Source organism: Cynoglossus semilaevis, chromosome 11 (assembly GCF_000523025.1).
Source record: "Cynoglossus semilaevis isolate Cse_v1.0 chromosome 11, Cse_v1.0, whole genome shotgun sequence".
Classification (NCBI taxonomy): Eukaryota; Metazoa; Chordata; class Actinopteri; order Pleuronectiformes; family Cynoglossidae; genus Cynoglossus; species Cynoglossus semilaevis.
This window is the reverse complement of record NC_024317.1, coordinates 18,340,251-18,362,915: the sequence shown is the minus strand read 5'-3', so window position 1 is coordinate 18,362,915 and position 22,665 is coordinate 18,340,251. Positions and strand designations below refer to the sequence as shown.

The 22,665-nt window shown below is 41.2% G+C and overlaps 2 protein-coding genes across 2 annotated transcripts in view; one reads left to right on the top strand and one right to left on the bottom strand.

Moving 5' to 3' along the window:
* Positions 1-4,978: 4,978 nt before the first annotated feature.
* On the bottom strand, positions 4,979-7,770 carry LOC103386708 (elastase-1-like). The gene is made up of 8 exons (XM_008321107.2): positions 7,656-7,770; positions 7,353-7,450; positions 7,129-7,229; positions 6,748-6,873; positions 6,131-6,267; positions 5,910-6,052; positions 5,162-5,311; positions 4,979-5,089 (listed from the first exon to the last, which is right to left on the bottom strand). The coding sequence occupies exons 1-8, from the start codon at positions 7,693-7,695 to the stop codon at positions 5,078-5,080; spliced, it is 807 nt and encodes a 268-aa protein (XP_008319329.1). The 5' UTR covers positions 7,696-7,770; the 3' UTR covers positions 4,979-5,077.
* Positions 7,771-19,014: 11,244 nt separating this feature from the next.
* asic1b (acid-sensing (proton-gated) ion channel 1b) overlaps positions 19,015-22,665 on the top strand; it is a 145,018-nt gene continuing 141,367 nt past the window's right edge. The window contains exon 1 of the mRNA XM_017036700.2: positions 19,015-20,840. Within this exon, the coding sequence (XP_016892189.1) occupies positions 20,479-20,840 (362 nt within the window). The 5' untranslated portion in view covers positions 19,015-20,478. The remainder of the gene's footprint in view (positions 20,841-22,665) is intronic.

Below are 22,665 nucleotides of genomic sequence, written 5' to 3'. Positions count from 1 at the left end.
GTGATAAGGAATAAAATATACATATTTTCTTTTAATATTTATGAAACAAATGACAAATGGACAAAACTTAAATTTCCATTGTCCTCAAAGAAAACTTAAATTTCTTTGAGACGATAGAAGACAGATTTTGAAGTGACTCAAGTTGTTCTAAATCATTGTTTCCCAAAGACTGGGTCGCGGCCCTCAGGTGGTTTGCAAGTGATTTTTTTTTTGGAGTTGTCTCACATCATTTTTCCCAGGAGTTCACGATCATCGCAACAGTTGTCTCCAAGAGCCGGTTCCTGCTACTACTATGGATACACCACCAGTGGTATGCATAGGCATTACGTATTTCCCTATTAGTGGTACTCCAATAACTTACTGTTTTTTGAAAGGCCGGTGTGTAACAGTGAGGTACCACACTTTAAGTACCACCCTCATCTTAGAGAACGAGTCCCAGTCAGGTGGTTCGCAAGAGATTTTTTTTTGGAGTTGTCTCACATAATCTTATGTGGATACCAGATGACTCATCTTGCAGGCTACCGTCACCATGATTGTTTTAATGCTGCCTGCAGTCACTCATTGGTGTGAATCCAGCCATCAGACTGGAGCACCAGCTGTAATTTCCTGCACCTGAGTTGTGCACGTTGGCCTTTTGGCTAGAATTGGACCGGACTTCTCCAGACAGAGTACATGGATACATCCTACTACTGATACTACTGATATTTCAAATATTCATATGTAACAGGAAGAAACCTGTGTATTCAGACAACAGGGAATCACTGAAAAAAAATGAAGGCGTCGTACAACAGGTCATTTAAACATATATTTGATTCTACGGTGCATGTCTAGTCTTAAAAACCACTGTCACCACTTTCATAAACACTTTCAACTTGTGGTACATTCAGCATGTGCAGACACTCAGCAGATCCTTGACTGTCAGGGTGAAGGAAGAAGGACTGGTCCTAACTACAGTACAGCAGTACCGGCTGACAGCTGCTCTGAGCTGTGAGAGCTCGGAATATTATGTAAAAATGAACAGATGGAGAAAACTCGGGTTTTCACGTAAAAAAATGAACAGATGGAGAAAACTCGGGACACGTACTTCAGCCCAGTCAAAGTCAGAGTGTAGATATTATTGATCCGACATATTTAAATTTTTTTTTTCTAATGAGCCCACATGACAGGTCAGCACTGCACTTCATATATTTATTTTAGGCACATTTCTTCATTATCAAAACTCCATGTCAGCATTTATGTTCAAAAAGTACTTTTTGAGCCACCGATGAAGTAGACTGTATTGTTCAGGAAATCTTTCTTTTCCTTTCTGCGTCCTTCCTATTTTTCTCTTCACTCTTTGCTAAACCAGACAGCTGCTCAGTCTGAGTCTGGAACTGCTGTAGATTTTTTTTTCCATTATTATTCTTGTAACTGCTGTGAATAGCTGTGAGAGACTTATAGATTTGATATATTTTTCTAAAAAAAAAAACAAAACAAGATTTTTTGCCGCTCTGCTCCTATGAAAAACATTCAGACTCAAACTGCTTCTTGTGTGTGTGCTGGAAGAGTGAGACCACAGTGAATTATGCATAGAGGAGTTGTAAAAGCAATTCAAAAAGCTAATAGAAGTCCTAGTTAAAGTTAAAAAGAATTAATATTGGCTTTTCCAACCATTCAGTCCAGACATTAATGCAACTTTAATGTCCAGCTGACCGGGGATCCAGGACCGGAGGTCAGTGGAAACGCTGGTGAGAGCTGGTGTTTATTCCACCTCTAAGGACACTAAGATCTAAACCTCCTCCACTTCAACCTCATAATGATACGAACAGAGCTGGGAAAATGTTCACCCAGAACAATTACAGCCGCTCAGTGTGACCTGTTTTACTCTTGTTTATGGAATATACTCCGTGGTTCCATAAAATAGGCTTGTAATACTCACTAACATTGAAGAGAATTCACATAAAAGGTGATGGATGGTCTGAGGCGAAGAGGGAGTGAAATAATGAATGAATATCAGGCAACCGCGGTAGGACACACACACGCGCGTGCGCACGTAGGCTCAGTGTGCTCACGTGCACGAGCTGTGTGCTTCAGTGGTCCCTGAGAACTCACTGCAGCCATTACTCCCAAAATGTCACAAAAGCACCCTAGAGGCAACCGAGAAGAAAAATAAAAACACAAAAGTCTATTTATTTCACACCAATCAGAGCAGATTCTGAGGGATGCAGAAACAAAATGAAAAAAAAACAAAAAAACATTTAATTAAAAACCAATCACGGGGCAGAGTAAATGTCAGCTTGTACTCAAGACTGCAGACAGTCTGAATCCAGAAACAGATGGAATTTGCATTGTGTCAAAACACAAAAGTGTCTTCTCACATTTCTGCAGCTTCCCTGTGCCTGTCACTATATCTGTTCGTTTTCTGTCAAAGAAGTCTAAAAAGTTCGAACAAAGATATATTCTTCACTGGATCGCAGTCCTTATGTGGTACATTGGGAACTTAGAGTGGTAATCACAGCAGTTTTGCAAATGTAACAGTAGATCACGTATCCAGTATTACAGACTGGAGTTCTTTGTTGCCCTATCTTTTCCTTTTTGTGATGCACCAGGTATTTTCAGCCAGAGACGGATCTTCACAGCAGCAGGCCCATGGCAACCTTTGGTGTTAAAAAAAAAACCCCGACACGGTCTTGATGAAAGCATACATCTCTCTGAAACTTTAATTGAAGGCGCTGCATCTATGATACCTTCAGGAACCTTCAATGGTCATAGCTTAGCTGAGTTCAACGGGGGGGCATGGTGGTTTTTAATGCAACTCAGAAGCCCTTCAAACCCCTGGTCTTTATAAATAGATCTGCAACCTTGCATTAAAAAAACAAACAAAACACTGTTTTTCTATTAGACGAACAGACAATTCTCTCGAGTGCCGACCTGTCTTTGTTTGAACAGCACGCTCTTTGGTGGATCTCCAGTTTTCTGTCCAATTTCAAGTGTTTTAACCCAAGTATAGAAGCAGAAGGTCCTCATTAACTACAGTTAAACCTTTCCTGTCCTGGGCTGATTGATGTCATTGTAATACATTGAAGACATGCGTACAGTTCAAATGTGATTTTTTTCACCCCAAACTCTGGAGTCTGTCAATGAAAGAGCCGCCTTGTAAAGTAGTTAATTTAATTTTTACTAATTAAGCACATTAATTAAATTTTACATTCAAAGAAAATCCAGTCATATGCATTTATTTCCTTTATATAAAGATAATCTGGATATATTGAAAATAAAATGTCATTCAGACTCTGATACAAACAGATTGATTATTGTTTATTACAACAAATATTGTTCATTGCTGTGTAATAATAAAAAAAAACCCTAATTTCTCAGGTTAAGAAATTCTGCTGCATGGATTTCACTAAATGCTTTTTAAGCCCCCGTGGGCCACACAAAACAATTTGGTGGGCTGCATTTGGGCCCTGGGCCTTGAGTTTGACACATAAGCTCTGGATGAATATTATTGGCTTTCAGTTTAAACAGCTGTGTTACCTGCACTTATGGACAAAAAGTCATTTGCTGTTACGCAAGCAGGTTATGTGACAGGGCAAAGTTCACGTAAGATTTTTCTCTCAGCTGGCGACATGATGAATTTATAAGTCGTACAGCTCCGTGGATTTGTTTTTACTGCACCGCAAACCCTTGAATAATTGACATGTTTATACTGTACGTGAAATGTTCATTCATGTCACGTACTTTCCGTCTCCTATTGTAACCCCACAGTGTGCACCTCCTCCAGTGCATATCATGCTGTTCTCCACAGTGCTGCCCCATCAAGTGAACCTGTGTACTGTATGTCACCTGGCCAGCAGCCAGCCAGACTTCCACCAGCTGTAGTGTGTCAAAGATAGTACACTGTCTACAAATACAGTAATAAATACTCCTTTCCTCCGCCAAGTTACTTGAACCTGACTTGACAAGAGCACAAAAATATTTAGTAGTTCTGGGAATACTGGAAGGGTATTAATGGTATATTATTACAATAATAATAATTTCAGCTGACTCACTCAGCAGTCACCACAGCAGATCATCTCCCTCCTTAAATTTAATGCCAGCAATGTCTCAAGTCATATCAGGCCGAAGGTCCTGGGTTCGAGTCCCAGAGGAACCACATACTTGACTCTTAGTCTGTTGTAGCTGACCTGCTGTTAACTCAACATGTCCCCCAGTGTAGGATCAAGTCATTTTTTAAAATAAACTTCCTCTGAGATTGTCCTTCTCTCCTCCAGCCAGACAGCTCCATCACCAAACCATGTCCTTAACACCTTAACTGTTGCTCTAATTTGCTCATTTCTGATCATGTAATCTTCATCTCGTTGTTTTTCAGCTCGTCGTTTACAGGTCTCACTTCTGTCTTATGAATCTGCCCTTTCAACTCACACATCAACCCTGATATTCACCTCCATCCCTTCCATCCTGCCTGCAATTTTTTCTTCACCTCTGCTGTCCTTTTACTTTCTAGAAGCTGTTGACCTTCATTCCTCTTAAAAATAACAGAATAAAGATCAAATATATGTACAGAGAATGAGGAAATGCATCCGGTGCTGAGGCACGTCAAGGTCTATATTACAAAAGACACATCAAAGTGATTAACTGACTCTGCTCTACATCACATCGACTGATGAGTGAAATCAAAGGTGAATTATTATTAAGTATAAACTGCAGCTCAAGTTGTATTCAGGTTTAAGTTTCCGGTTTTTAAAGGTAGGGATCGTCCTGTAACATGTTAATTCTCAGAGAGAAATACACACACGCGCACACACACATCTTTTCATCCAGCTCCCTGCAGATCTCTGACTCACTCTGCACTGAGGCACAGGTGAAACACATGAAGACACCACACCAGTGGAAACAGCTGCACCTGTGGATTGTCACAGACTTCATCCCATCTTTCTAGATAGTGTTAGGCATGGGAGAACATGAGCGAGGAAAAAGTGTGTGTGTGACACAAGACTACTTAAATCATTTTTATTTTTTTGAGGCACAGATGAGTCAAAATAAAGTGGAATGATTTTTTTTTTCCCGTCCGTTTCCAGCGAGGATCGTCTCCTGTTTAATTCATGATCTGAAAAAGAGGAAACGCAATTAGAATAAAAGTTGAAGTATTCCTCAGATGTCCACATGTCACTATACTCACAGAGTCCATCCACTGGATGTAGGCGGACACACGGGTGAAGACAGTAGGCTTCTTGTAAGCATTGCATCCAGAACCAGACACAAAGCTGGCAATGCCATGGACGTAGTATTTGTTGCTAACCATGCAGTTCAGAGGACCGCCGGAGTCACCCTGAGACGACGTGAAACGAATGAAATAAATAAATAATAACTAAATAAATAATAATAACTTCTACAATTGTGTAGTTCAGACCAGTGTTGTCCTGATGCCATTGTTTTTACAAACCGATACAATGAGTATGAGTATTTTCTTTAGTGTACTCGGAGACCTATACTTCTTTAGGTTGGGTATCTAATAAATATGCAAAGAACCCTAAGGCAGTGATATAAATATATACACTATGTATGTATTTATATGCATATTAAATAAAGTAAGTACACTTCAACAGTAAAATAGGTAATGGTAAATTTACTGTATGGTTAACACAGACAGTAGGACAAAAAGTGGCATCCTATTTAAGGGGCAGTGGTTAAAGGAGTGGGCTTGTGTCCAGAAGGTCACAGGTTCAAATCCACTGCTGCTAAGGTGTACTGCGCACTGTCCCTACAAACCTCACCCCGCTTATTAAGGTGAAGGAAACATTTAATTGTGTACAGTTCTATGCTGTGCATCAATGACAATAATTCACTTTCATTTCACATTTAATCTCTGTAGTATTGTTTCCATGTAAAAATAAATAAAGACATAAAAAAACAGGGGGAAGACTCACGTTGCATCCAGAATCAGAACCACCACCACCGCACACCATAGTGTTCTTGATAGTACTGCCCCACCAGTCTGACCTACTGCAGACTTCATGGCTGACCAGAGGAAGGTAGGCCTGCTTCAGCTGAGGAGACAGGCTTCCACCGGCTAGGTATGATTAAAAAACATCGATAAGAAAGGACGCAACAGCAGCTCTGAAAGCTGTAGCCATGGGAGTCAACTCACTGGAGGTGCGTCCCCATCCTGTGATGTAGCAATTGTTGTTGTGAGGAAGAACCTGGCCAGATGGGGGCAGAGAGCCCAGCTGGACGTAGGTGTTCAGGGTGGCCTCGGAGGACAGGCGCAGCAGAGCAACGTCATATCTGAGGTAGAGATCGATGGATCAAACAGCGGGAATCTACAGTGGACCATCACATCCCTTACGTAAAATTAATTTCTACAAACTGAGCACCTGAGCAATGAAAAAGTAATGTGTACGTCTAAATCCAGTAAAAAAAACATTTGGAAAATTTTCGCTGCTCAGTTTACAGCGCTTGGAAGTCAGAGGCTCGCTTCATTCCAGCCATCTACACTTACTTCCCTTTTGCCCCAGGATTGATTTGAGAAAGTTATTGATCATCTCCAAGGCCTGGCCTCAGATCTATTATTCCCCTATGAACCTTTATGTTGCTTCAGCTTCTCTTGCAGAAATTTCATCACCATATTATAGATCAGGTTAAAAAAGTTAAAAAATGTCCAAAAAAATTATGTTGAACTTTATACGCTATAACATAAATATTTTAAATGGCAAACACATAGAAGGGACGAAAGAACTTTGACCGAAGAGTCACAGTCATTCTCACCCGTAAGCCACATTGTAGGAGTTCCACTTGGGATGAATGTAGACGCGGCTGACACCCTTGATCTGCTCTCTGCCGCTGTCGCTGTTGAGGTCGTGTTCACCAAGGACAACACGCCAAGTTCTTTGGCTGTAAATAATGTACAGTAGGAGAAGAGAGTAAGAAACTAAAGTCTGATTGGCTCTTGTGCTCGTCTTGTTCCTCGAATTTGCATGACGAAATCAGCGCTTGGATTACATTTTTATCCTTATCGTTGTTTGTTGACGAATGCAACAATAAATGTCGTCGTCGAATTAACCCTGTTCTTAAAATGATACTGTACAAATGATGCTGAATTCTGAAAAAAGGCCTCTAAGTACAGTAAAGTACTGTAGTATATGCTACCTGTCCACACAGTGAGCTGCAGTCATAACCCAGCCTCTGCGAATCAGGGTTCCTCCACAGGTGTGGTAGTACCTGCTGCCCGACTGATACTGAAGAGAAATCTGAGGAGGAAGAATATTTAAAATACTTCAGCTCTTTATTTTAATTTAGCTTCTATGAAAGTTCAACTGAAACACAGTAAATTTCCATTGATCTTTTTTTTTTCTGTGTGTGAGATCAGTTACCTGCCAGGGCCAGGAGTTGGGTCTGGCAACCTCACCTCCAACAACCCTTTCAAAGTCATCCTCTAAGTACCTGGGCTGGGGCTCCAGCTCAGCCAACACTAAAAAAAGAGAGAGAGAAATAGATATGAGTTCAATTTTAAAAACTGCAATTTTATTGAGATATTAGATCATCTGGAACTGTGGTGTGATGACTGATATGTAGTCAACCACCAACAGGATGACAGAGAAAAAGTAGCCGAGGGAGGCTGAGGGAATCAATAATAAATGTCTTGTATGGAGCAGTGTCAGCTGTCATGTTCTTACCCAGGGCTGCAAGACCGGTAAACAACAGAAACCTTAGCATGTCTGCAGTAAGTCTGAACAATTCTGCACTGAACACTAACCCTCCTCCCCTCCATTTATACCTCAGATTGACCTTCAGCGTGTGTGGAAAATGTTAAAAGATACTTTCCATGGGATAAAATGGAGGTATGCACCTGTGATCCCTCTCACATAGTGTTATCACAGTGGGCCCACAAACACCTGCTGCTCTGACTGGTAGGAGTAACTCAAAAATAGGAATGACACATAATCAGGTTGAGGTATATCAAACATAGACACCGTTTGGCTGATAGGACCTCTCTTAAAGTTCAACCTATGAAAAATATATATAATATATATAATATATATATATTTGAAAAATGCTTGTATTCTTCATTATTTCCTAATATATTTTTGGAAAGTGACTGTAGTATTTTTTTCTTCTTTTAAAGAGAACACCGTAAAATAAATGTGACGGAAAGTGACTGTAGTATTTTTTTCTTCACCGTAAAATAAATGTGATGTTTCCTGTTTGAAATCATGATTGAGAGAACACAAAACAGTAGAAGACACTATTACACTCCAACACTGGAGGGTGCTGAAGTCTTAAAATAAATACTGAATAATTACCGGGCCACATGCAGTGAGAGGAGAATGAAAATTAACAAACAGTTCTGAGATTGCTGTGGCATGGGATTTGCAAGTTTGTAATTTGGTGCTGGGAAACAGAACAAAACAATAACAATGAGATTTGACATGTTCCATGTGCGATGCCCTTCCTGATGCAGCTAACACCGTTTAACTGTAGCTAAGCAGGATGAGCAATTTGAGATTAAATGTCTTCTCCTGGGACCCAATAAACATAGACGAGCGGAGCCCAAGGTCGAACCTCTGACCTTACAGCCGGCTCCACCGTTTCACAATGAGATAACACGGAGAAAAACAAGAACCATGTCAGTCCATCTTCTCTGCGCTTTAAAATCCAGTGTGAGAACTCGGCCGCAGAAGTGTTCCCTCTTCCAATTTGCTTTCCTATTGAAAAGAAAATAATATACTGTGAATAAGCTACTACAGTAGCAGACCTTTGGCAGCTCTTATCTGCCCGTTCTAAGTCTGGACTATTAGGTGTTAGGACAATGGAGGGAGGGGGGAGGCGCTGTGACGTGGCCATCTTTTATAAAAGGCTCCTTAATTACACAAAAAGTCATTAACACCAAATGGATTTAGGATTATTGCTTTATCAGGATATTCTTCAGATAGCTTCGTTGACCAGTAATTGAGCTGCGGCCCTTGACGAAGACAAGGCGACCGCAAAATACTCTCTGGTCATCAGGGAGTTCATCACATTCACCATTTCTTTTCCTTTTTTTTTTGAGTTCCCTCCCCAAAATTCCCGTCCTCACCTCCCAAACCTTTTCACATGCATTAATCAAGAGTAAAGACAGGAAGTGCTGTGGGAGTGTTAATTAAAGATGTTTGTTAGTGATACAGCTTCCCTTCATTAATGAGCAGTCGATTCAGTTCCCATAAAGGTGGCTCGCATGGGGAGGACATTGAGGGCCTTAAAAAATGAATAGCTTGCGCTGATTGGGAAGGAGATAATAGCACAGGGTTATCTCAAGGTAAGTGATGATTATGTCCACGTGACACTGTGTGAAAAACGCAAACTGCGCTGAAGCTACAATGGCCACCACGATAAAAGATTATGCTGACAGTGTTATTTTGGACCTTCATTTTACGTTCATTATTTTTCTGGAAAACTGACCATATTTCCATCAGTGATGTTTTTTCTAGACGTCCAGGAGCAGGATCACGCGGTGCAGAAGTGGTTAGAGCTCTTGCCTAACATCAAGAAGGTCACTGTCTCAGCCCTCTCACATTCCAAAGTCATGCCGGACTCAGATTTATTGTTCGAATTAAAATTAAAGTGAACGGTTGTTTTTCTTGGTATGTGGTCCTGTGATGAACTGGGACAACGTCCAGGGTTAGACCCCGCCCACTTACCTGATGAAGGTTTGGATTGGTGGACCATGAAAAGAATTACTCAACAGTCTTTTGAGGAATGGTAAGAAGCTCTATGAAATGCAGTGTGAAGATTAAAAAACAACATAAAACGACTACACAATATTGTCAGATAATTATAATAATCTTTTTAAAATCTTTATAAATCTTTATAAATCTCTACCAAATTAAGGATTTTTTTTCTTAGCTAACTAACATTGAGCATTTGAGTGTCATTCTTCTATAAGTTGGATTGGTCTTGCTGTCTTTGTCTGTGATATGCAGAGCTAAATAAGTGCACATGTTGACGTTGATCCACACACAGTCCACAGGGAGAGACAGTGATATCACTCTCTGCTGCCACCTGAGGAGGTGGAGGCATTCATCAACGCTGCCTGGTGACGGCAAAGGTAAGTGATCCACTGGGCTGTTTGCAAACTTTAATTGCAATTATATCACAGTGCAAACAATCAATATTTTCTCTCTCACTCTTTTTTAGAGCAAGATTACAATCAATCTCTCTTTCTCTCTCTCCCTCTCTCTCTCCCTCTCTCTCTATGTCTACGTAGCACACACTCACATACTCTTCTGTATATATTGCATATTTGCTATATATAATGTATGTAATATAAGGCATATAGTGCAAAAACAAGCCGTATTGGTGCTGGGGTGATCGTGTGGTTTCTGGGGGCAGTGATGAAGTGGTGCACCAGCAGTAACCTGCTCCTGGTGAAAGATGATCTGCTGTGGCTGCGAGGCCCTGATTGATCCAGGGAAGTGGTGTTCATCCATCTCCGTCCTCCAGTGACTGCTGCCTCCCTCACCTACTCACTCCTCGACCTGTTTTCTCTCTCGCCTGTTCTTCCTTCTCCGGCTCGGTCTCAGCTGCTGCCACGCTGTCAGGTCCTGGCCCTTGGCTGCAGTGGTGATAGGCTCTAGTGGAGTGGAAAAAAAAATGGCTGCAGCGGTAATCCTCCTTCACTGTCTGATACAGCGAGGAGGAAGAAGAGGAGGAGGAGGAGGAGGAGAGGTGACTGTGACCTGGCCCTGCATGTGACTCAACAGAATATGAGCCAGTGTGTGGCTCATTACCATTGTATAATTTTATATATTTATAAGATCTGCCATACTGCCACCTACTGGGTATGTCACCCTAGAGATTTATATATATATATATATATATATATGAAGCTGTATATATATAGATGTCTCTATTTCTCATGCTTAAGTACATTTGTCTTCAATGCCCCTCTAACAGCTATGATTCTAAGCTTTTTCATTCTAAATATTCTAAAAATATTTTTTTAAAAAGCATTTTAGAAAAAGACAAACCTAACAAAAAGCACATCTACAAGAGCAAGTCGGGCCTGTGTAGATATTTTGCAGCACGCTTCTTCCCGGGGCTGCACATTCATATCTTTCACAGACTGTCAACGTAATTACTCCCCTGAGGGGAGAAAGGAGAGGAAATAGCTGTACAGTATTGTCAATTAGCACAATTTAACAGATAGAGTGTCAGTCAGTTCGAGTAAACAGCTGCGACAACAGTGCCTTGCTCATTAGCATACCGCCAGGCAGCAGTTTGGATTTGTGAAAGACGTCAGCGCACGGTCAAAGTTTGCATGTAACTCTGATGATGATGCGCTGATGCATCGGTGAGTGATGGATTTGACTGCAAATGCCCGGGGAGGATTAACAACACATTTCAGATGTGATTTCAACTTCTATTCTGTGTTCTGCCAATCATTTCCCCCTTTTTTTAACCACTGACAATTGAAGGCGCCGAGAGACGGAGATGGCAATCACAGAGCGTCTGTGCAATATTACTTTCAGCATTAACTGCTGTCTGTATTATGCGCCGCAGTTCAAGAGGAAAATTACCTTGGACTTCAATCATTTATCGTCCTCAAAAGGAAATGAAGATGGAAATTGGAGCTAAAGAATGGCCCCGGCTTTTCTTGTTAAACTCTAACGCAGGCAGACAAAATACAAGTATTACTGCAATAAAGTGAAGAAAAAAGAATCTAATTTCTTTCTCGCATTTCAGAGGAATCAGTACATCCGTACATCCGCCTTTTTACGTTTAATGAGTCGACATTGTGTATTTAACGTGTTGCAGTGCTGCAGTTAAAACTGGTACACCGAGATGTTCCCCCTGATTTAACCGTGAATCTGTTTACAGTTGTACTGGAAGTATTTGCCTGTCGCTCTAATTCATTTGTTCCTGCACAGTAAACAGTGTGAGCTCAAAATATTGACGAAGGACCATGAGGCCAGAGAGCTGCAGGATTAATCACAGACAAGGAATCTGAAAAAGTCTTTATGTTTGTATTTATTACAAAAAACAAATGAATTAAAGAAACACAACTTGTCATTTTAAATAAGTGTAGTACTTTGGGTTTTTTTAAAGAGAAGCCCAACAATACAGTAAGAGCCAAATACAAAAAAAGAACCTGCCTGAATATTTCACAAGATGTTAAATAAACTGATTTCTTCAGGATTTCTAATTAAGGACTCCCCCGCCCCCCTAACCTGAGGTGCAGATGACGGCGTGCAGGGGACTGAGATGGAGTTCCCTCACTGCCCCTTAATGGGGCTTCAGCTGCGGACAATGTTCCATCACTCAAAAGAGTGCAGCACTAATGAGCTCACAAGGTTTTACCAAATATGCAATTAGCAGCCAGTTCTGAGCAGCATGTTGGACTAATAAAGATTAAGAAGCGATGCAATTAATCTTGGCTTATAACATTCAAAATAGGCCGTAGATTCCACGACGTGAGGAGTAGTACATTGGCATTTTACATCCTAGTAAAATGGATGTAACAGTGTAACATAAAACAGTGAAGGAAAAATATTTCAATTTTTTTTTTATCATTTTCATATCAATAAACAGTCCAAAAAATCCAATATGCATCAAAGCCATTTACAGATACTGAGCTCAGAGTGAGCTCAGAGCAGCCTGGTGTTTTCATAGATTTTCTTTCACACAGTTATATCCAAAAATCAGCGATGCGCTTCCTGTCCTTTTTTCCTGGAGCTCCACTGATGGCCATGTCCATTTCCTTCTTTTGGTTTATGGCTCTGCTGCTTGACTGAGCCCACTTCCCCCTGTACTTGTAGCCTCAAATACTTTAAGATTCTGTGTGTAAGTGCAGAGCAAAAGAAAAAAAAAAAGAAGAATTCCTCGACTCAGCCCTCAACCTGACAAGGATCAGAACTAGGAGAGGGGAAAAACATTGTTTTTTACTGGTTTACTTGTTCACCACCCTCATGTCGATTCCTACTTTGTCTTCAGTATGTGATTTTATATTTATTTGCGATATTTAATATAAGAAAAACAACATATGTCTCCATGATACCTTACATATGACAACCAACCTTTTGCAAAAATGGGCAACCCCTGGTCCGAGGGCCAGTGCCTGTCCGTAGGCCATTTGTTACTAGGGCCGCAGTGGGACACAGTGAAAAAAAATACTTACAGTTTGACTAATTTACTTCATTTTAAAAGAATCCAGTCATATCCCTTTACTTTTTTCATTCAAAGATAATCTGTAAATGTTTCAAAACAACAGGTCATTCAGACTCTGATACTGACAGAAGAAAGACTAACAGATGTTTTATTATGAAAATTTAATGACCCTTCAACAATGGCGTGGTATTAACAGTTCATAGTAACAGCTGATACCAGGTGTCCTTGGTAAAAAAAAAAGGTTGAAGACCACTGCCTTAAACGACTGTTTGAAGACGGGTGTCTTCAAAAATGTAAAATGATTTTTGTGATTACAGATCCAACACTGTTATCTGGAAAACCCGGGGTTGAGCAATGTTGTTCTTGACCTCACGGCTGAAATCAGACATGCCTCAGAGCCAGAAAAAATGCAGCAGCAACACATTACCCAAACCATTTCACTGCATGCCTGCGTCTTTGATTTATTAAATGTCAACACACTACAAGTAAAATAAGTGTAAAGGTCACATTACCGCTGTTTGGTTGTAGTGTTTGTATGTGTTTTTGCCAAGGGTGTGTGAGCACCGGCAGCAGCGACCTGAGCCATGCTCATGTGGTAAAGTTTGACCCTGTTAGGAACTCGCAGTTTGTCTTACTCTCGAGTAACTCTTGACCTTGGTTTCCTTGCTTCCAGAACCTTGGAGCCATCACCACTGCCTGCACCTCTTGGGATCGTCTGTGTGTTCACCGTTCACTGCCACATGTAAATACTGCACGTCCTCACCTGATAGGACTCACCAGCTCCCTGAAACTTGTCACCCACCAACAGCTCCCTCACGTCCCCCACTTACCTGGAAAGAGAGCACATTTCTGTTACACACTGCTGCCCATCTGCGAGCCGTATCTCTTTGAGCCGTATCTCTATGAGATCCATAACAACCACAAAATTCCAAACATCTTAAAGGCACTCATCCTTGATAAGGCCCAAGGCTGGGAGCACACAAAGTTCACAATCATTAGAAAAACACTGCTCTGAACCCAGCCACAGAAGAAGAAGAAACGGTGTTAACACCAAATCACTCTCAGATGTGCAGAACTTGCAGTGTAACACGTCTGTGGTTCTCACCAGTAACAGTGATATAAATATTTCGTAGTACTGTGTTATCTTTAGATTAAGAAATACCTTTACCTACTAGCAGAGAGCAGAATAATTTATAGAACCTTGGCTTTGCTGCTTCCAGTCCAGTACTCGAGATTTTCATCCAATTATATTTCACCTCGTGTGTTGCCAGGGTGATTTGCCCTAAAGCCTCCAGAACCGATAGTGTGGGCACAGAGCAAAATGACATGGCAACGAGGTTGTTTCTTTAACCCTTTTTGCCACAAGGCCTATTAGCTGACCTACAGGTGTGTGGCCGATTCAAGTGATTTTTGATTGGACGGTCTGAGAACGAACAGTCTCCATTGGAGCAAACTGCACCCAGAGACGAAAATTAAGTTCTCTCTACGTCCAATGCTTCTGCTGAGTGGACATTTTCAGTTTGAAGCGAAGCACATGTGTCCAACTCATGGCCCATGGGCCAATAATAATAATAATAATAATAATAATAATAATAATAATAATAATAATAATAATAATAATAATAATAATAATAATAATAATAATAATAATAATAATAATAATAATAATAATAAAAGTATATGCTTCTCAGTTACTTAACCTGATTTAATTATCTTTTTGAGTAGTTACATCAATAGAGGGGAACAGTATTGCTGATGTGCCCACCCCGCAGTGAAAATGACTTTGACACCCCTGACGTAAATCATCAAAAACAGGACTGACTGGACGTTCAGCATTAGCATGGATAGTGGATGGATGGAGGTAGTAAAGGACTTGTTGTTAGAACTGGTACACACATATAGTCTGTTATTGAACTCATCTTAAGGAATGAGAAGAGAGACAGTTGTATATAATCAGTTATAATCAGTGTTGTTTTTTTAATAATATTATAAATGGATATTATGTTATTATTAATCTTTTTGATGTTCATTCTGGCGCACCCGTGGCTGAAATTACACAGGAATGGATGGTTTCTATAGACACAAAGACGTGGATCTGTTCAGGCAGGACGCCACTGAAGGCCTAGGTGAGAAACACATGTAATCCACTGTCTTTTTAGAACTCTAATGTATGTCAAGTAACATGTACAGCACATGCATTTATTAATACAGACACGTAAAGTAAAAGTACAGCAGAGCCATCCCTCATCGTCCACATGTAAACATTGTCTCTGAGCCATTTTTATTACTCGTGTGTGAAGTAAAAAGTACTTTAGTGGTATTTCTTATAACATACATATCAAAAGGTAAACCTAACATCTCCATCTACTTCTTCTCCTTCGCCAGAACATTCTGTGTGTGCGTGAGTTACTGCAGATTTATAGGCATTTTCCTGAAAACCTTGACTGAGTTATGGGGCTGTAAGTGTTCTACAGAGCATTAATCTAGCATGATTTACTCTTCAAACACAAACTGTAAATTTAAGTCCAAAATTTATAGACCACACCACTACATATAACTGTACAAGAGAATAAGAGGCTACAGGCAGAGACGTCTTCCTTGACCAAGGTGAACTGCATTACGCAAAGTAAACCGGTTACGTGGAGTCTCCGCGATGATGGATTCTCTAGGTGAAGGAGACCTTGGCTGGTGAAGATCATTGGACACTGGGATAGCACACATTTGAGTATGTTTAAAAAGCTGCAGTCAGTCATCGTTACTGCAGATGTAATGACCATCCGTCTGTGGAGACCTTGTCTGTCATCCTTTTGATGATATTATGTTCTGGATGGGTGACAAGATGGCAGTTGCTTGGAAGCAGATTCAGGGTGTGGGCATGAGACAGACTCATATTATCAGGGTCAAGAGCTCCCCGCTCCCCCTGTGTTCTGCCTGCCCAGTGATAATGATGGAGGCTTGTCGATGCTTCCCCAGAGTGTGCTCCTCTTCCCTGCCAGCTCCCTCTGTGCTGCTTGGCACTCGGAGCAGTCTCGGCCAAAGTAATAGCCAGTCAGCAGGCAGTGTGAGGGGAGGAGAAGGTAGGGATGACAGGAGAGGAGAAGGGAGAGAATGGGTAAGGAAAGGTAAGGAAAGGTAAGAACAGGAAAGGAAAGAAAATGAGAACCGTGAAGTGGAGTGCAAATGAGAGAAAAGGAGGGGAGAGAGTAGGAGAGGAGAGAAGATGACAGCATTCAGAAGCATGAGTCACTTTCATGATATCTGTGAAAATGAATGGCATACATTCAGGAGCAGGACTAAACAGTGGGGAAGCTTAGTCAGTGTTGAATGATTTAACAGCAACGGAGACTGTAATAAAAAAAAAAAAAAAAAAAAAGAAAAAACGACATTTCCATCCAAACATCAGTTAACGTTGCTCAGAAACCAGTCACAGACCGAGGTTCAGATGAATCATTTCGTCTTTGTGGAACTTCATGCTCACTCGTGTCATCGTCCCTACCCAGAAGTCCCATCTCCTGACTGGATCAGATCCGATAAGAGCACGGCTCATCTTGCAGCAAATGTGGCTCGATACATGATCAGGAAGTATAGATTCCTGTCACATTGCCACAGCCAGTACTACGGCACACAACAATTATGGACGCATTATGAACAATTTCATGGCTGAGCTCCTCCTGCCTCTCGGCTGTATGTTTCTGAGACAGATCTAGCGCTGTCAGTCCTGCCACACGTCTGCCTTCTGGCCTATGTTTGGATTTCCTCATTCACTCTGACATATGTGGACATTCCATGCTGCCTGATGAGAGGCTGAGAGAGGCATACAATAAATGTATTCTGCCATGTGTTCCAGTGCATATATCTGTAATGTACAGTATGTATGTACTGGACGGAATGTGGATGTATGCACCAGTGTTTGACATTGGAGATGAGCATATGGCATTTCAAAAAACAGTATCCATATTTAGAGTTGGGCAAACCATGGCCCACGGGCCAGATACAGCTCGCAGGGCTTTCTAATCCATCCCTTCACACACTGCTACAAGTTATGGTAAAAACTGATGTCAAACCTTCTGTTTCATGCTTGTCCCATTGAATACCGAACCGGACCGCCAGCCACATTCTGAACCTCATTTTAGTCCTTGATCCAAAAAGTTTCCCAACCCCTGTATTAGTGATTTCCTTTCTAGAGCTGTGGCTATATATACGCTGACCACCTTACCTAATCTGCCCTCTGATTGGACCCTGTCTGGTCTAGAACCACACTGGTTGGCTGCAGATACGGCGCAGGTCACAAAGAGGACAGAAGCTCATGGAGTGTGAAAATCACTAACCCTTCACCGCCTCCAGACTCACAGTCCTAATCCTTCCATGGCTTTAACATCAGCACAAAATTGTGTTCCGAGGCCTTCTGGAAGATGTTGTCAACGGTCTAACGATTGTAAGTGAAGTTTCTCTTCACCAAATACTTCACTAAGTGTACGAGAGCATAGAGCATTTAAAACAGAGTTGAGAGGGAATCCTATGGATAAAGCTGGGTTTGGCAGATATAAGCAGACCTGCTGGACTTTACCTGCTTGACTGCCCTTTGGTGAACTGTGAAGTCTGGTGGAGGAGGGATAATGGAACATACTGTGGAACAGATTTTATAGAAGTATTTCATTGGTAGAGCAAACAGCATACCTTCAAGGAACAGGAACACTTCACTCCATGGCACCAAACGGGAAAGTCCAGGCATTTTTTTTTTTTTGGTTCATGTTTTGCAACACAGACCAATTTTGTTTATAGTTTGCATTCATCAAGGCTTGTTTTGTGTTTCCTTTTCCCCCTGATTTCACCTGCTATATTTTTCATCTAAATTCAATTGGGTTACAAGACAAGAACAATTCTCAGACAAAGGGCTAACTCTAGTCCCTCTTTCATAAAACAAAATATTGTGCAAAATGTCAGCCTACTTAATTCAAAAGACATACAGAGTGCAGCACTGGTGATAAGCAAGTTGCTACTTCAGTGGCTTCACTGTGGAATTGGGCCACTTTTGAAGTAACGCCTCACACTGGATCTTTTTGTCCGCAGGCTGAGAAGACACGGTTTGCATATTAGTATATGGCAAAAAAAAATTAAATATCCACATCTAACACAAACACGCGCTACAGCTTGTCGACACCAGGAATGACATCCATCTTATCGTGTTAGTTTAAAATAGACAGGAGTTAAAATAGATACATGGAAAAAAAAATATTTGAGCACAATGTTATAAAATATTTCATGATGTCGTGTGATATTTGCAGGTTCAATTTTAGCCATAAATAATAATTAAAAAATCACTTGATTTATTTTTTTTGTCTCTCCTTGTTAGGAAACTTGATGACAGATTTGATGACAGTAGATTTTTACAGGCATTGCGTGACTTGTGTGATTTTCTGCAACACAAAAAGTGAAAAGATGTAAGCTATGTCGTGTGATATTTGCAGGTTCAATTTTAGCCATAATGTATTGCAGTAGTTGATGATAAGCCTCTTAGTGTGCATTCAGCTCTGGTCTTTGAGCACGCTTTTTAAAAGGCGCCGTAACTTGTAACCCAACATTATTGTATATGCATGTAGACATTTCCTTGCACTTACAAGAGATATTATTATATATATTTACAAGAAACTGTGAAGTAGAGCATACTCAAAATACTTATCAAAATGTTTTTTTTTAAATGTTGACGTATAAAAACACAGAGTTTGAATGGAATCTCCTTAAAGGTCAGAGTATAATTTTTATTTTAATTTATTACATAAAATTAACACGTCAAACTTGGGTTTCATGGGTAACACTGATGCACAGACTCCAGCCCAGTAGGTGGCAGTAATGCACCTAAAATGTGTTTGCATTATGCAGTATCACTGCAGCCAATCCCAGCTGTCGATGGATTCATTAAATAACATCAGAGCACAAGAAACGCTAGTAACGCGTGAAGGAAAATCAGTCCACAATGCTTCAAAGTGTCTGCTAAATGTATAAATGTCAATTTATTTTAAATTCCCAGTGTGCGAAACAGGTCGCTGTGAGAGGACACCACAGTTCCCATAGCTTCGACAGTCGAAAGTCTGTAAATGGTGACGCAACATTAAATAAAAATCTCTGCCAACAAGCCAAAATTCTCTTGTGCTCTTAATGCATAGTGTGCATTTTCTTCTATCTGGAGGTGCACTAGCGCCCCCTGCAGGGGTGGACGGTGTGCATCAGTCTTGCTGTAGTGTCAGAAATTGAAGAACCCAGTGAATAAATGTGTTATTTTCTGAGGCATTATTTAGTGTGTGTGTTAATTTCAAATAAAAATTTAAAATAAAAATAAAAATACTAATTGAATTAGTTCATCTACTGACTTGGTGCCAGTGTTTTGCCGGAGCGACACACACGTCCGTGTTGGTCACCTGGTCCCAAACGCATTCTGTCATTTCCTATCTCTCTGCTGTCCTGCGTTCGGGGTGAATCTTATTGATCAGGGCAGACCACAGCGGACTCAGAGGTGGCTCCCCGTGTTCAGCATTTTGGACGGACCTGACAGGGATTGTTGTCCGCTCTTCTACGACACACTCTCGACGTGGAACCCACCCGCCTGGCTACCGGGTTGATCGCTAATGATCTCTGCGTCGCGGTGGAAACGGCGTGCGTTTGTGTGACCGTGTGCTTGGTGGACGGAGTGGATGCAAACGAGCAGATGGAGGCGCAGCAACAGCAGCAACAGCAGCAGTAGCTCTCCTCTCAGTGACTGTAACAGAAGCATCTCCGCTCTGCTGCAGCTGTGAGGGAAAAACACCAAACCGGATCCTGTGATTTTTTTAAAAAAAATTATTTTAAAAGCGACATCAGCGGCTGGTTGTTTCCCACACATGTTGGAATTTGTACAACAGCGAAAAGCCATGGAGTCGGAGTGTGCTGTGCTTTAGACGCACGAGGACCACATTGGAGCGACTGTCTGCTGACTGACTGGTGCAAAAACCCACTTATTGAAGTGGACAAGGAAGGAGACACAGTGTTGGCACCGGTCCTCAGCAGGTTATTTATATTTTGGACGGAACAGCGATCAGGACTCAGCCTAAAAACACATGCTTCCGTTCCTCACTTACACTTTCCCCTGCTCCTGTTGTGGTCTCAGTGTCCAGAGGACATCCCGGGGAGATTTGCTTTAAATGTCTGGCTCTTCAGTGACGCAACATCGGGCACAAGCTGCATGAGAAACATATGCGTCGACAGGGCGTGAACTCGCACACACGAGCTTCATTCAAACCCGAACTAGCAGCCAGTTCATCCATTAAAAGCATTTGGGTTGATTTCACTCTCTGCCGCCCACGGTTGTTCTGAAGTCACATCATGGATCTGAAGGCGGACTCGGAGGACATGGACTTTAAACAACCAGCACCCATTGAAGTTTTCGCCAGCAGGTCCACGCTGCACGGCATCTCGCACATGTTCACTTACGAGCGGATGTGCATCAAGCGCAGCCTGTGGATTCTCTTCTTCCTGGGCTCGCTGGGTGTTCTGGTGCTGGTGTGCGTGGACCGGGTGCAGTTCTACTTCCAGTACCCGCACGTCACCAAGCTGGATGAGGTGGCTGCCCCCAAGCTGAAGTTCCCCTCCATCACCCTGTGCAACCTCAACTCCTTCCGCTTCACTAGTGTGACCCGCAACGACCTGTACCACGCCGGAGAACTGCTTGCCTTGCTCAACGGCAGGTGTGTGTGGTGTTTCCTGGTGTAGCTGTACTTGTGGGGTTACTGATGTTTGGGGGTCACTCCTGATGGGGACATTTTGCAGGTATTGAGTGAACTGGAATCCGAGGTTCAACATTTCAGAACTGGGCTTAGAATTAGTGCAAAGATTAAGTTTAATTATATTTTTGTAATATATATATATAAATATATGACATGCAGGGATACATACCCTTTTTTGTTGTTTTTGTAGTAGTTGTGACTGTGATTGAGCTGAGATTGAGCAAAGAATTTGAACATAAACCATGTTTATAATTTAATAATAGCCATAATGTCTGGTATTTGCAAGAAGAAACTCCCTATAAATAAAGTTAAATTTAAATCTTTAGGATTCTACCCTACAGTTTCATACCTTGCTCTTTGTGTTATTTTAGAAATAATATGCACTTATTAATGGGAACCTTGTAAATCTTTTAAATTGGTAGGTGGAGTCAAGCTTTAAAAGGGCTAAATATCAACTGTTGATGACTGGGTTTATATTTGAAACCAGGATTTGGGTTTTAATAGTACACCAAAGGGACAGTTTTTATTAGCCTTGGCATTTTTCCTTTTGTCATGACACAACAAATCAGTGTCTAATCCATACAGAATATTATTTTCCCCATAGAAAATAATTAGATAATGGCTTCACCACAGTATCGGGCAACTGGAACCGATGTCTTCAGACTTTGGCTGAAGCGTTACATTTTTTCCCTGCAGTTATAATTAAAACTGAGGCAGTCCTAGTTTAATTCAATAAAGTACAGTAAGTCTGGAAAGAACAGAAACTCTGTGCAAATGCTGACTTAAGTCATTCTCTAAATGTCCTGTAGTGGGTTGAAGGCAAAGTGCATTTTGCATTAGGTCCAGTAGTTTAACTGTGTGAGCAACAGCTGAATTTGGAAATGTGAATTACGACTATTTAAAGAATATAATGTGAAAAAGGTGAAAGAAAGGTTTTAAAGTAGATAACACACTTAACATTGAATTCTTATTTTGAAATAATTGAAACTCATTATCTTATTATTTCTCCTAACATGTAGTTTAAGGATATTTAACAACTGAAATCAACCCTTTACGCCCACAGATTTATCTATGAAAAGTTTCTGTACTTCTGACCACAAACTAAGAAAAATAAATCAAAAAGTTCTTCGCCAATCACATGACTTCTTCAGCTAACTCGATGATGAAGTGCAGTTCCTCAGCTCATCTTCTTCCAGTTCATGTGGAATGAACATCTCCATCGTGGTTAGATGGATAAGTAGATTTCTTTAAATCCCCTGCTGACTGAGGGTCTGTGTAATTCACTGCTGCCAGCGCTCTGTCTCTCCACACTTTTTAGTATTCTCTCGCTGCTTTGATCATTTAGTGTCTTTGGACGGCCATGACAAGCTCCCTGCGAGTCATTTTGAAACTTTTTGATTAGATTTCCTGGCTATTTTCTCCCTACGTCACTCGGCCCATTCTGATCATATTTGGCAGCGGTGCAGAGAATGAATATTTTCCATGTGTTCGCTCCACGGCAGAGCAGTGAATTTCCCACATAAACACTGTTATTATGCAGCAGAGGAAGTTCTTATACATCCGCAATCATTACTCTGTGTATTTTCACCATATTGATTCACGCTGCTCTGCAGCCTCGGGCACAATAGTAGAGCAGCTCTTGCTAGAATGACACAAATTCAATTTTTTCATGATTCCATGCTGAATGCGGTTGCTCCGTGATGAACCCCATACACTTCCAGATTGCAGGTGATAACCTTACAGGGAAGGAAACATGCACGGGGCGGTGTGGTGTACATTTCATGCA

Bases quoted from the DNA above. Each gene is read 5' to 3' on its own strand.
- LOC103386708 (XM_008321107.2), bottom strand. From the start codon at position 7,695: ATGCTAAGGTTTCTGTTGTTTACCGGTCTTGCAGCCCTGG. The intron at 6,268-6,747 runs GTGAGAATGACT...TCTCTACCTCAG, and splicing joins TCCTACAATGTGGCTTACGG to ATATGACGTTGCTCTGCTGC. The intron at 5,312-5,909 runs GTGAGTCTTCCC...ACGTCGTCTCAG, and splicing joins GTTCTGATTCTGGATGCAAC to GGTGACTCCGGCGGTCCTCT.